Raw genomic sequence first — 12702 nt, 5'->3', positions numbered from 1 at the left:
AAGCCTGTAATCCCAGCACTTTGGGAGGCCAAGGCGGGTGGATCACGAGGTCAGGAGATCGAGACCATCCTGGCTAACACGGTGAAACCCCGTCTCTACTAAACATACAAAAAATTAGCCAGGCGTAGTCGTGGGCACCTGTATTCCCAGCTACTCAGGAGGCTGAGGCAGGAGAATGGCGTGAACCCAGGGGGCGGAACTTGCATTGAGAGGAGATCGCGCCATTGCACTCCAGCCTGGGTGACAGAGCGAGACTCCGTCTCAAAAAAAAAAAACCAAAAATCCATTCACTGACTATATATGTTTTTAAATTGGATAATTTAATCCATTTATATCCAAGGCAATTGTTGATAGGTAAAGGTTTATTATTGCCTTTGTGTTCACTGTTTTCTGTTTTTGTTTTTAATGCAGATCCTTTGTTCCTTTCTTCCTCTCTTGCTGTCTTCCTTTGTGATTTGGTGATTTTCTGTAATTACATGCCTGGATTCCTTTCTCTTCATCTTTTGTATGTCTACTATAGGTTTTTGCTTTGTGGTTACAATGAGGCTTAAGAAAGAACAATTCATAGTTATTAGGAGTCTATTTCAAGCTGATAATAACTTCAATCTCATATACAAAATTTCTATACTTTTATTCCTCCTATTCTATGCTTTTGATATCACAATTTACATCTTTTCATATTGTACATCTTATGACAAATTATTGTAGCTATTATTTTAATAGCTTTGTCTTTTAATTATAATAAAAACAAGTGATTTATACACCATCATTACATTATTAGAGTATTCTGAATTGAGTATTTCCTTACTATTACCAGTGAGTTTTACACTTTCATATGTTTTCATGTTCCTAATTAGCATTCTTTTTCTTTTCAGCCTGAAGAATTCCCTTTATCATTTCTTGTAAGGCAGATCTAGTGATGATGAACTTTCTCAGATTTTGTTTGTCTGGGAAAGTCTTCTCTCTCCCTTTCTGAAGGACAGTTTTGCTGGGTAAGGTATTCTTTGGTTGGCAGGTTTCTTTTTTATTTTCAGCACTTTGAATATATCATCCCACACTTTCCTGGCCTACAAAGTTTCTGCTTAGAAATGTGCAGATAACTTCCTGAGGGTTCCCTTGTATGTGAAGATTTTCTCTTGCTGTTTTCAATAGTCTCTCTCTGATTTTTGACAGTTTGACTATAATATGTTGTAGTGTGGTCTTTGGTTTGAAAATGACTGGAGAACTTTGACTCTCCTTTACCTCGATGTGACTATCTCTCCCCAGATTTGTGACGTTTTCAATCATTATTTCTTTAAAAATACTTTCTACCCCTTCTGTCTTCTCCTTCCTTAACTGCTATAATGTGAACATTAGCTCTCTTGAGGATATCCCATAAATCACACAGGCTTTCTTCGCTTCTTTTCATTATTTTTCCTTCTCTGACTGGATATTTTCCAATAACCTGTATTTGAGTTCATGATTCTTTCTTCTGCTTGATCAATTCTGCTCTGATGCTCTCGATTGCCATTTTTCACTTTGTTCAGTTTATATTCAGCTCCAGAAATTCTGCCTAGTTACCTTTTTTAAATAATTTCAATAATTCTGTTAAACTTCTCATTTTATTTGTGTATTGTTTTCCTGATTTTGTTGAATTATCCCTCTGTGTTCTCTGGTAGTTTACTGAGCCACCTCAAAAGAATCATTTTGAATTATCTGCCAAGATATTCATAGATCTTCTATTTCTTTAGGGTTACTTCCTGGAAAATTATCATGTTCTTTCGTGGTGTTATGCTTCTTTGGCTTTTCATGTTGCTTGTTACTTTGCATTAATGTCTGCATAGTTGATGAAGCAGTCACCTCCTTCTGACTTCATATACTGGTTTCAGTGGAGAAAAAACCTTCTCCTTCAGGTGGGTGTGAGGACACCAGCTGGGTGCAGTGTGACAGTTCTGACAGTAAGGGCACAGCAGCATAATCTCTGTACAGCTCTATCAATTGATGTTAGCACTGTCAAAGATTACAAGGATCCTCAGCAGCGACTGTCCACAACAGCAGCAAGGGTTATTGGGTGCTCCAGTCATGAAGACTGGTGGGGTCGGTCCTCCTCATCTCTTTTTCTCCTACCAGGAAAGTTGCGGCCAATGGAATCCCTCTTGGCACTGGGTCTGACTTGCAGGTGCATTTGCAGTGGTGGCAGCAATAGTATCTCATATGAGGCATCCATGAAATAGCCAACAATTTGGGTTCTGGAGCCTGGGCATGTGTAGGAACCATGGCTCCAGGGTCTAGGGCTGAGGTGGCACCCATATCCAGAGTGCAGGTTCCGCCATTCCCATGTTAGTAACAATGTGCAAGATTTGGCTGCTTTTGGAGCCGCTAGGGGGCTGAGATCCAAAGCAGCAGCACACACAGAGCTACAGTGTTTCTGGGGTCTGAGGCATGGACTCACTAACTGTGGTAGAAGTAGTTTCATAAACAAAGAAACCACAGCTCCAGGGCTCAGGATACAGATTATTCCATAAAGTCAGTGGTTCTTGTTTCTGAGGCATGGGCACACAGGGAATTACAAAGGTTCTGGGGTCCAAGGAGTGGTCTAGTACATTGTGAAGATGTCAGATGTCAGAGGCACAGATGTTCAAAGAGTGGCAATGGAGCCAATGTTCATAGCAAAGCAACCTGGGCTCCAAGGCTTGGGTTGAGGCTAGTCCACAGCCATGATGGTTCTTGTGTTTGAGTTGAGAGTATGCATAATGGGACAGAGTCTGCAATGTGGACATGTGGCCATGGAGCCAAGGCCTGGTGTGTGGACATGTATGGGGCAGAAGCTCTGGAGTCTGGGGCTCATGTCAGGATTGGAAGGGTGGTGGTCCCAATCCCCGAAGGCAGCTCCTTCTTGGTGGTGGTGGTGGGGGTAGAGGGTGCAACCATATCCTCCTCTTTGGGGATCCACAGTGGTGATGGCTGTTGATCACCTCAATGGCAAAAGATACTGATGTTGTGGTCAGTGGTGACTATGGTAGCACCCACCATGTGCCTGATACTGATAGCCCCCACCCTTCTTTGTTTCTAGCCATCTCCAGATGTCTCAGGTATGCCAGTGTCCCCAGCTATCCTTTCTGTGCAGTTATCCTCTGGATTTTTGTTTGTTCACTCCACTATGTTGCTGGAGATTCGTACTTAAACATTTGAGCCCTCTCAAGGCTACTTTCGTTCACAGAAAGATATCTAGTTCTTGTTTTTTGTTCGGGAGTGAAGACTGGTATCTCCTACTCAACTATCTTGCTTATATCACTCAGCTGAGCTGTGCTTTCTTGTCAAAATTAGGAAAACAAAGGTGATCATTTCCGATGATAAATACAATTAACACTTGCATAACTTCTGCAAAGGGGCTTTACTATTCTGGTTTCTCCATATAGGACATAAATGCCATTTTGTTTCATCTATGAAGTTATTTTTAAATAAAGGTATATAGAACTTATAAGTGACACATATTATACAGAAGTCTCAAAGAAAATTATGTTATGGTCACCTGTAGACTTTTCTAAGCAACATGGTCCAAGAGGCTGAGTTTCTCCACCTCTCCTGATCCTGTGAGAATCAAGGCAATCAAAACAGTTATTTACTTGATCATCCTCAGATGTGTTGGGGTGAAGAAGAGAGGATTGTGATTCACTGATTTATAGCAAGATTTAAAGAAACTCATACATATACAAGCAATCTGATGCTTTTTTCATTAAAAACTTCAACTTTATAATAATATCTTAATTTTTCCTTTGAAAACAAAACAGCTTTTTTCTCTTTTCGTTACGTGGATGTTGAAAATGACTCAGTCAATTTAACTTTGGCCTAAGCCAGCTAAAGTCTGTAGATACAGAAGTACAGCTTAAATGGGAGTTAAAGGATCTGGGCTAAAATCCCAGCTTTGCCATTAACTAACAACACTGAGAGAAAATCTAGTAAACACATAGTCTTTTAAACATCACATTGCTCGAAAAAAAAAAAAAAGCCTTTTTAAAAACAAATGAGCTTATCTTAATTGAAGTACTACCTCCCTCAAAGACGTCCACATGCCACAGTAGACAATATTTCTTGCTTGGGCATGATAGCTCATGCTGTGATACCAGCAATTTGGGAGGCCAAGACAGGAAGATAGCTTAAGGCCAGGAATTCAAGACCATCCTGGGCAACATAGCTAAACCTTGTCTCTACAAAAAAATTTTAATATTTAGCCAGACATGATGGCACATATCTGTAGTCTTAGCTACTCAGGCAGGAAGGATTCCTTGAGCTAAAGAGTTCAGACTGCAGTGAGCTATGACTATGCCACTGTACTCCAGCCTGGGCAACGGAGTGAGACATTTTCTCTAAAAATAAAAATTAAAATAAATAAAATATTTCTTTACCATTTTTAGCTACTAGTACATTCACAATTATACTTTTGAATTTCTGCCCTTTACTTCCCTTCCACTTCTCCCACAGAAAGGAAAAGGTTCTTCATTTAAGTATAATTTCCAAATTCCCTAGAATTCACTCAACTTTTTGTTTTCCTTACAAACAAAATAAAACAAAATTCAACTTCTCCCATCTATGTCAGACATGCAGGGAATAAAAAAAGATAATAAATACAAAAACAACCTGCAAACTCCACATTATACAAATATTAAGTTATTCTTGTTTGCAATTAATAATGAAATGTTATCAGTCTCTGCCCTTTGAATCTTGGCACTGAGTTTCTACTCCTATTTATCCAATTCCTCAAAGGGAAATACTGGATCACCTTGCTTTTCAGTTCTTCTCCTTTCCATTGGCAAAGCAGGAAAGCAAGAACAAAACCATGAGTATTCATTTCTATGGGTCTGCAAAAAATTAATTATTTTCTATTTTTTAATCTGGAAAGAGTTACCCAACAGCCCTTACTAAACATCAACAATTCCCCTTTCTTCTTTGGTGAATGCCTAAATCTGTTGAAAATAATTCCCTTAATCAAGTCTGCTTATTTACATATCTAAGTAAAAACTTAAAAGAAAATTTGAATATATGGTGATCAATTTAGGGAAATAATGGGATTTTTTTTTCCCCAGCATTTGAAACAATTGTGTGATCTGGAAGATATTGGTAGGTTTCCTGGAATAAGACAAGCAGCATTATTTTTTCCTTTTCCACAAACCTTGGAGAATTAAAACATGCCTGTGTCAAAATCTGTGTTTCCCCAAAATGCAGCCTGGAAAAATGTAACTGACCATCATTCCCCAGGAAAAGAAGAAAAGAAATGCTAGAATTCTATGGCTCTACCACCAGATGAGAAATAATGTAATTGTAGCCAACTTTTGTCAGTGACTCACCCACATCCCCTCACATTTAACCAGTTCAGTGCTCATGGACCTGACTGGGCTCCTTCACCAAATAAAAAGAACACTGGAGGCAAAAATCCATTCATCTTACAGTGGAAGGACTATATCTTAAATCTACAAAAAACATAAAGTCCCCCTATTATGCTTTCCAAGGAAAAGTGATTTTCTTTTACTTCAAATGCATACTAGCCTCTCAACCAAAAGTTATTATTAAAGTCAATTAGTAATATCATTATGAATTAAAGTCCATTAGTAAGATCATTATGAATTAAAGTCAATTAGTAATATCACTATGGACTAATTTATTGCCTACTACATTTTTGGAGGAAAAGTAACAAAGTCAAGTGAAATATATATTTAAAACAAGAATGGTAATTGTAATGACTAATGTGAATACTTTCCAATTTTCTAAAACAATTATATTCCTTCACAGCTAACTTCCTGATCAATTTTTCCTATCAGGGCTACTAACTCAAAGAAAAATAGAAGGCATATAATATTAATATAATCTAAAATTTTAAGGTAAATATAATGCATTTTACTTATCAACTTGAAAAATTACAAACATTGAATATTATAATAAAATCATTACTTTTAAATGTCCATATTTTGGTATATTTCATTTATTCAGTCATTGAACATTCGGGGGGGGGGTCTACGACGTACAAGATACATCTTGTGGCCAGTTTAATAGTAGAAACAAAGAAAAGAATGGAAAAAACATCAAGTAAACACAATGCAACTCCACAATGAAATTTTTAAAAACCATATATAGAAGAGAGAAAATCCAGATTGCCAGCCTCAATGTTTATGTCTTTACAACTACATATACAAATACAGAAATAGTCATTCATTCACTCAACAAATACCAAGCAATCATTAAACAGAAGACAATACTAGCCTATACGATAAAAGAGTAGTACTAACACTCACATTGCTTAAAATTAAGTTGAAGTCAACTTTAGTATTTACCACTGTGGACTTCTAATTTAAGGTAAGAAATCAACATATTCAATAAAGACAATGAAAATTTGTGTTAGCACTTATTTAAAAATTTAGAACCACAAAATGCATCTGTTTATTTGGTATTTTATGTTTAAAGTTTCACTCTGAACTTTATACATTAAAAATACTCAATTAGGTTTGAAAAATCTTTTCACAAACATAGAGAAGAAAATAACAAAATAAACTTAAAATAAACTTATAAGGATATTTTAAAAAAGGATATTTTAAATTTAAAAATGTATTTAATGACCTAAGATAGAACTGATTAATTCCAATTTTAAAAAGCAGAAACTGTTTTTATATTCACACCAAGAGATACAAATAAAGTTATGTCATTTGCTCTCAATATTTAGTCAACTTCAAAATTAATATAATGTTGAGTACAGTCTTTCCCACAAGAAATCTATTAGTGTTAGCAAAAATATTCAAAACAACATTTTGTATTTAATGTATGGGAAGATATATGATATCAAGAAATGTTGAATAGATTTCAAGTATTAAAGAAAACCCAAAAAACAAAAACAATTATCAAATAATTCAGTGAAATAAAAAATATAAAGAGCTGTCACATAAATTTAGTATTATTGATTTGTATAGATCAGATGAGTTCAACCTTAAAACAAAGTTTATGTGAAAATTCAGGTGGGGCTTTAATAACCAAGGCATTAATCATAATATTAAGAGGCCAATAATGTAAGAGGCCAGAAGCCTACCTTACTGAACTGATATTAAATTTCTTAGATTCATTACTTTCTTAAAATTTATGTCTAGAGTCTCTGAATCCCCTCTAGCTAATTATGGGAAAAAGAAAGAGTAGGAGAAATAAACTTTTCAAACCAGAACCCAATTTTTTCCAGGTTACTTTCCTTCAGTTTACCTCAATAAACTGGCAGAGTTGGTGAAAAATAGGAGGTACGTTATTTTGTAAAAAAAAATTTTTTTTCTATCATTTGAATTTCACCATTTCTGTATATGTTTTACACAAATGTCTAAACTTAGTGTTTCCTCACTAAATTCAAGAAATAAATGTAAATCTTAAAATGTTTTGCAAAATCAAAATTTACATGCCTTTGATAAGAAATTATCAGAAAGTTGGCTGGGTGCAGTGGCTCATGCCTGTAATCCCAGCACTTTGGGAGGCCAAGGTCAGCAGATTACTTGAGGTCAGGAGCTTGAGACCAGCCTGACCAACATGGAGAAACCCCATCTCTACTAAAAATACAAAATTAGCTGGGCATGGTGGTGTACGCCTGTAATCCCAGCTACTTGGGAGACTGAAGCAGGAGAATTGCTTGAACCCAGGAGGTGGAGGCTGCAGTGAGCCGAGATCACACCATTGCAGTCCAGCCTGGGCAACAACAGCAAAACTCCATCTCAAAAAAAAAAAAAAAAAAAAAAAGAAAAGAAAAGAAAAAGAAAAAAGAAATTATCAGAAAGTACAAAGTGTGGTATCTACCCTTAATAGGGGTTGGTTGGTTAAGACTAACAGATATATTAGCAAACTGTATAGGACAAAACACAATTTAATGACAAACTGTATGGCAGACTAAGCACTATAGGAAATCAATGAAGAGACTACTAATGAACATAACATAGTTCAAAACAGTCTGAAAAGACAAAATTTTCTTTTTTTGATATGAGTTTTACTCCCGTCACACAGACTGGAGTGCAAGGGGGTGATATGGACTCACTGCAACCTCCACCTCCTGCGTTCAAGCAATTCTCCTGCCTTAGCCTCCCAGGTAGCTGGGACTACAGGTGCACACCACCATGCCAGGCTAATTTTTGTATTATATTTTTTGTATAGATGAGGTTTTGCCATGTTGCCCAGGCTGGTCACGAACTTCTGGGCTCAAGCAATCTGGCCACCTGGGCCTCCCAAAGTGCTGGGATTACAGGCGTGAGCCATCACACCCTGCCCAAAAGTTTCTTATTCTTGTTTCTAGCTTAAAAAAGACAAATCTTTCCATTAGCTCTTCTCAACAACAAAAAACTTAATTTACTGAATGTGCCCACTAAATTTTATTTAAATACTTCACAAGTATTGTATATACAAAAATTGGTAAATTTTCAGACTTCTTTCAGAACACATGTACCTAATAATTCTTGTAGCTCTAAGTATCAATGATGCAGTGTTGAGAAAACAGCATATTACAAGAGGATAAGTATGTGTTTAGAGTCATATATATGAGCAAAATCCTGTTTCTGCCCCTTACTTGGCTTTTTAACCATGGGTAAGTTACTTAATCCAGTCTGTTTCTTCTTAAGTGAAATAAGGATAACAACTACCTGCTAGGGTTGTTGAAATAATTAAATGAGATATCATATGTTAAATAACTAGCACAATGCCAGCCAGAAAAATAATCTGCGCTTATTAACTACTATAAATTCCACATGCAAACAAATTTCAATTACAGTGATATCAGAACACTAGAAGACCAGAATGCTCACTTTGCTTTATATTTTATTTCTCACTATAAAAACTAATATACTGATCTTCTATTTCATAGTAAACATCAATGTGTTTGGCTTCTAATTCTGTAATTTTCATTTATTTTTTGAGAATTTGAAAAAGTTTATTTTTAACTTTTAAGTTCAGGGGTACAAGTGCAGGTTTGTTACATAGATAAATCCGTGTCATGCAGGTTTGTTATACAGATTATTTCATCACCCAGGTTTTAAGCCTAGTGCCCATTAGTTATTTTTCCTGATCCTCTCCCTCCTCCCACCCCGCACCCTTTAAAAAGCCCCAGTGAGTGTTGTGCTCCTGTATGTATCCATGTGTGATAGACTTCTTTCCCCCAAAATGCTATATATACGAAAAATAATTCACATCAATTTGGGGACAGTAATAGATTCCCTGAAAACTAAATTAAAAATTATGCTTTATCTGACCATTTCAACTAAAATTTAGTCAATTAAATAAAATTAAAAACTCATTTCCTTAGTATCACTGGCCAAATCTTAAGTGTTTAATATCCACATAAGTCTAGTGCCTATTGGATAGCATAGACATAAAAGATTTCCAACATCTCAGAAGTTTCCATTGGACAGAGTTGGTCTGTAGTGTTATCACGGTGTGATAACTGAAACTATTTTTCTCTGCTTTTTATTATTTAATATCGAGATACCTCTCTCTCAAGTACATGCCCCAAAAGGCAGAGGCTGTGAATATGTTGCTCACAACTGAATCTTAGTGTCTAGCACATAATAAGCATTCAATAGATATCTTACAGCTGACATTATAGTTTTGTTTTAGTTATATTAAGCTAGCAAAAACTAACTGAGTTGTTAAAGGCCAGTTCTAAAAGCTATGAGTACAACGAGTAGAGAGTTAAGGAAAAAAAGTAGTAAGTCAACTTACATGTACTCTCAACTGATACACTCCCAAAGACAATGAGGGCTCCCTATGTGCAGACTAAAGTTTTTTAGTTAGATACACATATTGACTAGATCACTTAAACAAAGATTAGACTTTGTCCACAGCCTATTCAAGAATAGAAAAAATGCTTATTTATAGCTCAATAATTTCATTATTCCTGTATGGGTTTTTCCTAGATAGAAAAGTTAAGTAAATTTATTTTTAAATAGTATGTATATACTTACACACAATAATTTAACAAACAAAACATTTTAAAAATTCACCAAAAGTTTTATAACATAAAAGATTATGGTGGCTGGGTGTGGTGGCTCACGCCTGTAATCCCAGCACTTTGGGAGGCCAAGGCGGGTGGATCACAAGGTCAGGAGTTCGAGACCAGCCTGACCAACATGGTGAAACCCTGCCTCTACTAAAAATACAAAAATTAGCTGGGTGTGGTGGCACACATCTGTAATCCCAGCTACTCAGGAAGCTAAAGCAGGAGAATTGTTTGAACCCAGGAGGTTGCAGTGAGCCAGGATTGCACCACTACACTCCAGCCTGGGCAACAGAGCGAGACACCGTCTCAAAAATAAAAATTAAAAAAAAAAAAAAAAGATTATAGCATTAAGATTTTAGAAAATCTGTTTCTTGTCAACATACCTGGAAACTAAGATAATTGCTGCTATATATGGAACAGAAAATAGTCTAATAATAATTTTGCACTTACACTGCCACATTTTTTCTAAGGGTATATTCATCCAAATCGTCATCAGAGCTGCTATCAGTTGCATCGGAATCCAAACCCTCTTCAACATGAGACAACAGCCCTGTAGCAGAAAATGCAAATCTTTGGATTTCCGCAGCTGTACACCGTGCAAAGCCATTTTTTGCATCATCCCACAATTTATTCTCTGCAGTCAATGTGTTAACTTCTGGCTTAATTTCAGTGCATTTAGGTAAACTGTTACCCAAAATTGTGGTAGGTTCATGAAATGTCTTCATTTTGGGGAGCTGATGTTTCATAGACAATTTCATCTGCTGACCATAGTGCTTAACAACATGCTTTGCCAGGAGCATCTGCAAATGTTTCTGAGTTCTTCTAGCCTGGCTAAGTAAAATTTTCTGTTTGCTTACACAATGAAGTAAACGAGCATTTACTTCCTCCTCTTTTTCAGCAGCTGAAGAACTAACAGGCACATTTGAGTGGCCAGGTACAATTTTCTTTTGAGTACAGCGCAATAAACCCTTTTTAATCTCAGCATCAGTAACTTTATCCAAAAGTGCATTCTCTTGATACCATTTACAGTTTTGTAGCTGTACTTTATCTACATTAGTGTCTTTGGTTATATTTGAATCCAAAATAATTTGTACATCTTTCATGCACTGGCTCGTGGTATCTGATAGAGGTTCCTTTTTGATGAACTCTTCAGAATGAGAAAGACGGATTTTACTGAGCTGAATGTTGCTGCCATTATACAGTATGTTTTTCAGCTTATTGCAACCGGGCTCCCCTAATTTCTTTTGTTTATAATTCTCATTGTGTTTATTTAATGTAGAATTAGATCTCATTAAAAAAACAGTCTGGTAATGTTTTGAAGACTGAGGGGAGCCAAAATGTTTTAAATTCACAAAATTAGTATTAAGAGTAGGTTCGGGAGCTGGAAATCCAAGCATCTGAGAAAAGGTGTCTCCGTTTAGCTTTTCATCTACAGTTCTTGGACTTTCCATGTAGAGCATCTTGTCAGACTCCATGGTACTTGGCAAAGATGAAAAGCTGATACCCTTTGCTGTTGCCTCCCTCAGAGCTGGGGTCATGGCGATTCCTGTAGATAAGTACTGGAAACCTAAAATAATGTAAAAATAAATGGTCAAATATCTAGAAAAAAAATTTATGCTTATACTTTTTTCTAAGGGCAACATGTTCGATGTTTCTGATTAAAACATGAAGGAACAAAACTCCTCCTTCATCTCCCAATTCCCAACATTATTTCAACAAAGATTAAGCTATTCTTCCCTCTGACTGGGGGCCTAATAGCTAAAACCCCAATTAAAGCTACACATTGCTAGCACACAATAGGTGTTCAACAAATATTTGTGGATGTAATTACATCTCAGAATTCCATTTTTTGACAACATTTAATTACAGTCAAAAAAAAAAAAATCCAGCCTAGAATCTGGTAATAACAATAGAAAATGTGACTCAATTGTGTACTTTCAGCCAAAAATAAGACTTATCTTTATAAAATAAATTGATCTAAACTTCTATTCCTGAAATTAATCATCACAGCCTGAATGGTATTAATAACAAGAACTAAAATATAATAAATAATGTGTAAGAAGACCTAAGTGAGGCCGGACGTGGTGGCTCACACCTGTAATCCCAGTGCTTTGGGGTGCCGAGGTAGGCGGATCACCTGAGATCAGGAGTTTGAGATCAGCATGGCCAACATGGTGAAACTCTGTCTCTACTAAAAATATAAAAATTAGCCGGCCATGATGGTGGGCAACTGTAATCCCAGCTACTTAGGAGGCTGAGGCAGGAGAATCACTTCAACCCAGGAGGCAGAGGTTGCAGTGAGCAGAGATCATGCCAATGCACTCCAGCCTGTGTGACAGAGTGAGACTCCATCTCAAAAAAAAAAAAGAAAAAAGATGACCTAAGTGAACAGAACTAAAAACATATAACTTCACAGCTGTTAAAAATATGTGATAGTAAAAACTTGCCTAATGCAATGTCTCCTCTAAACATATCTGCAATTTTACCCTTTTCACAAATGAATATGCATCAGAAGGCATTACTCCTGCCTAGAAAATAGCGGAGACAGTGTCAGATAACCGCTAAAGATTTATCCCATAATTAAACAAATTTCATTGCATATTATCAAAAGTATAAATTCATATATTGATTCACAGAAAAAGGCAACCCAGTTCCATTAAACATTATGAAGCCTGAATAGTTAGTAAAATAATTTTACGTCATTAACAATAATAACCTTTTAA

General features: G+C 36.2%; 1 protein-coding gene across 6 annotated transcripts in view; it reads right to left on the bottom strand.

Annotated features, from left to right (window-relative positions):
- Window positions 1-12702, bottom strand: part of KANSL1L (KAT8 regulatory NSL complex subunit 1 like) — a 178865-nt gene that overhangs the window by 133463 nt on the left and 32700 nt on the right. For all 6 annotated transcript variants that reach the window (XM_032754671.2, XM_032754669.2, XM_058438908.1 and 3 more), the window contains exon 2: window positions 10430-11546. In XM_032754671.2, coding sequence (XP_032610562.1) covers window positions 10430-11517 — 1088 coding nt within the window. In that variant the 5' untranslated portion in view covers window positions 11518-11546. The remainder of the gene's footprint in view (window positions 1-10429; window positions 11547-12702) is intronic.

Source organism: Hylobates moloch, unplaced genomic scaffold, assembly GCF_009828535.3.
Source record: "Hylobates moloch isolate HMO894 unplaced genomic scaffold, HMol_V3 SCAFFOLD_1, whole genome shotgun sequence".
In the NCBI taxonomy this organism is placed as follows: Eukaryota; Metazoa; Chordata; class Mammalia; order Primates; family Hylobatidae; genus Hylobates; species Hylobates moloch.
Note: the sequence above shows the minus strand (reverse complement) of the source record. Positions and strands in the feature narration are given on the sequence as shown.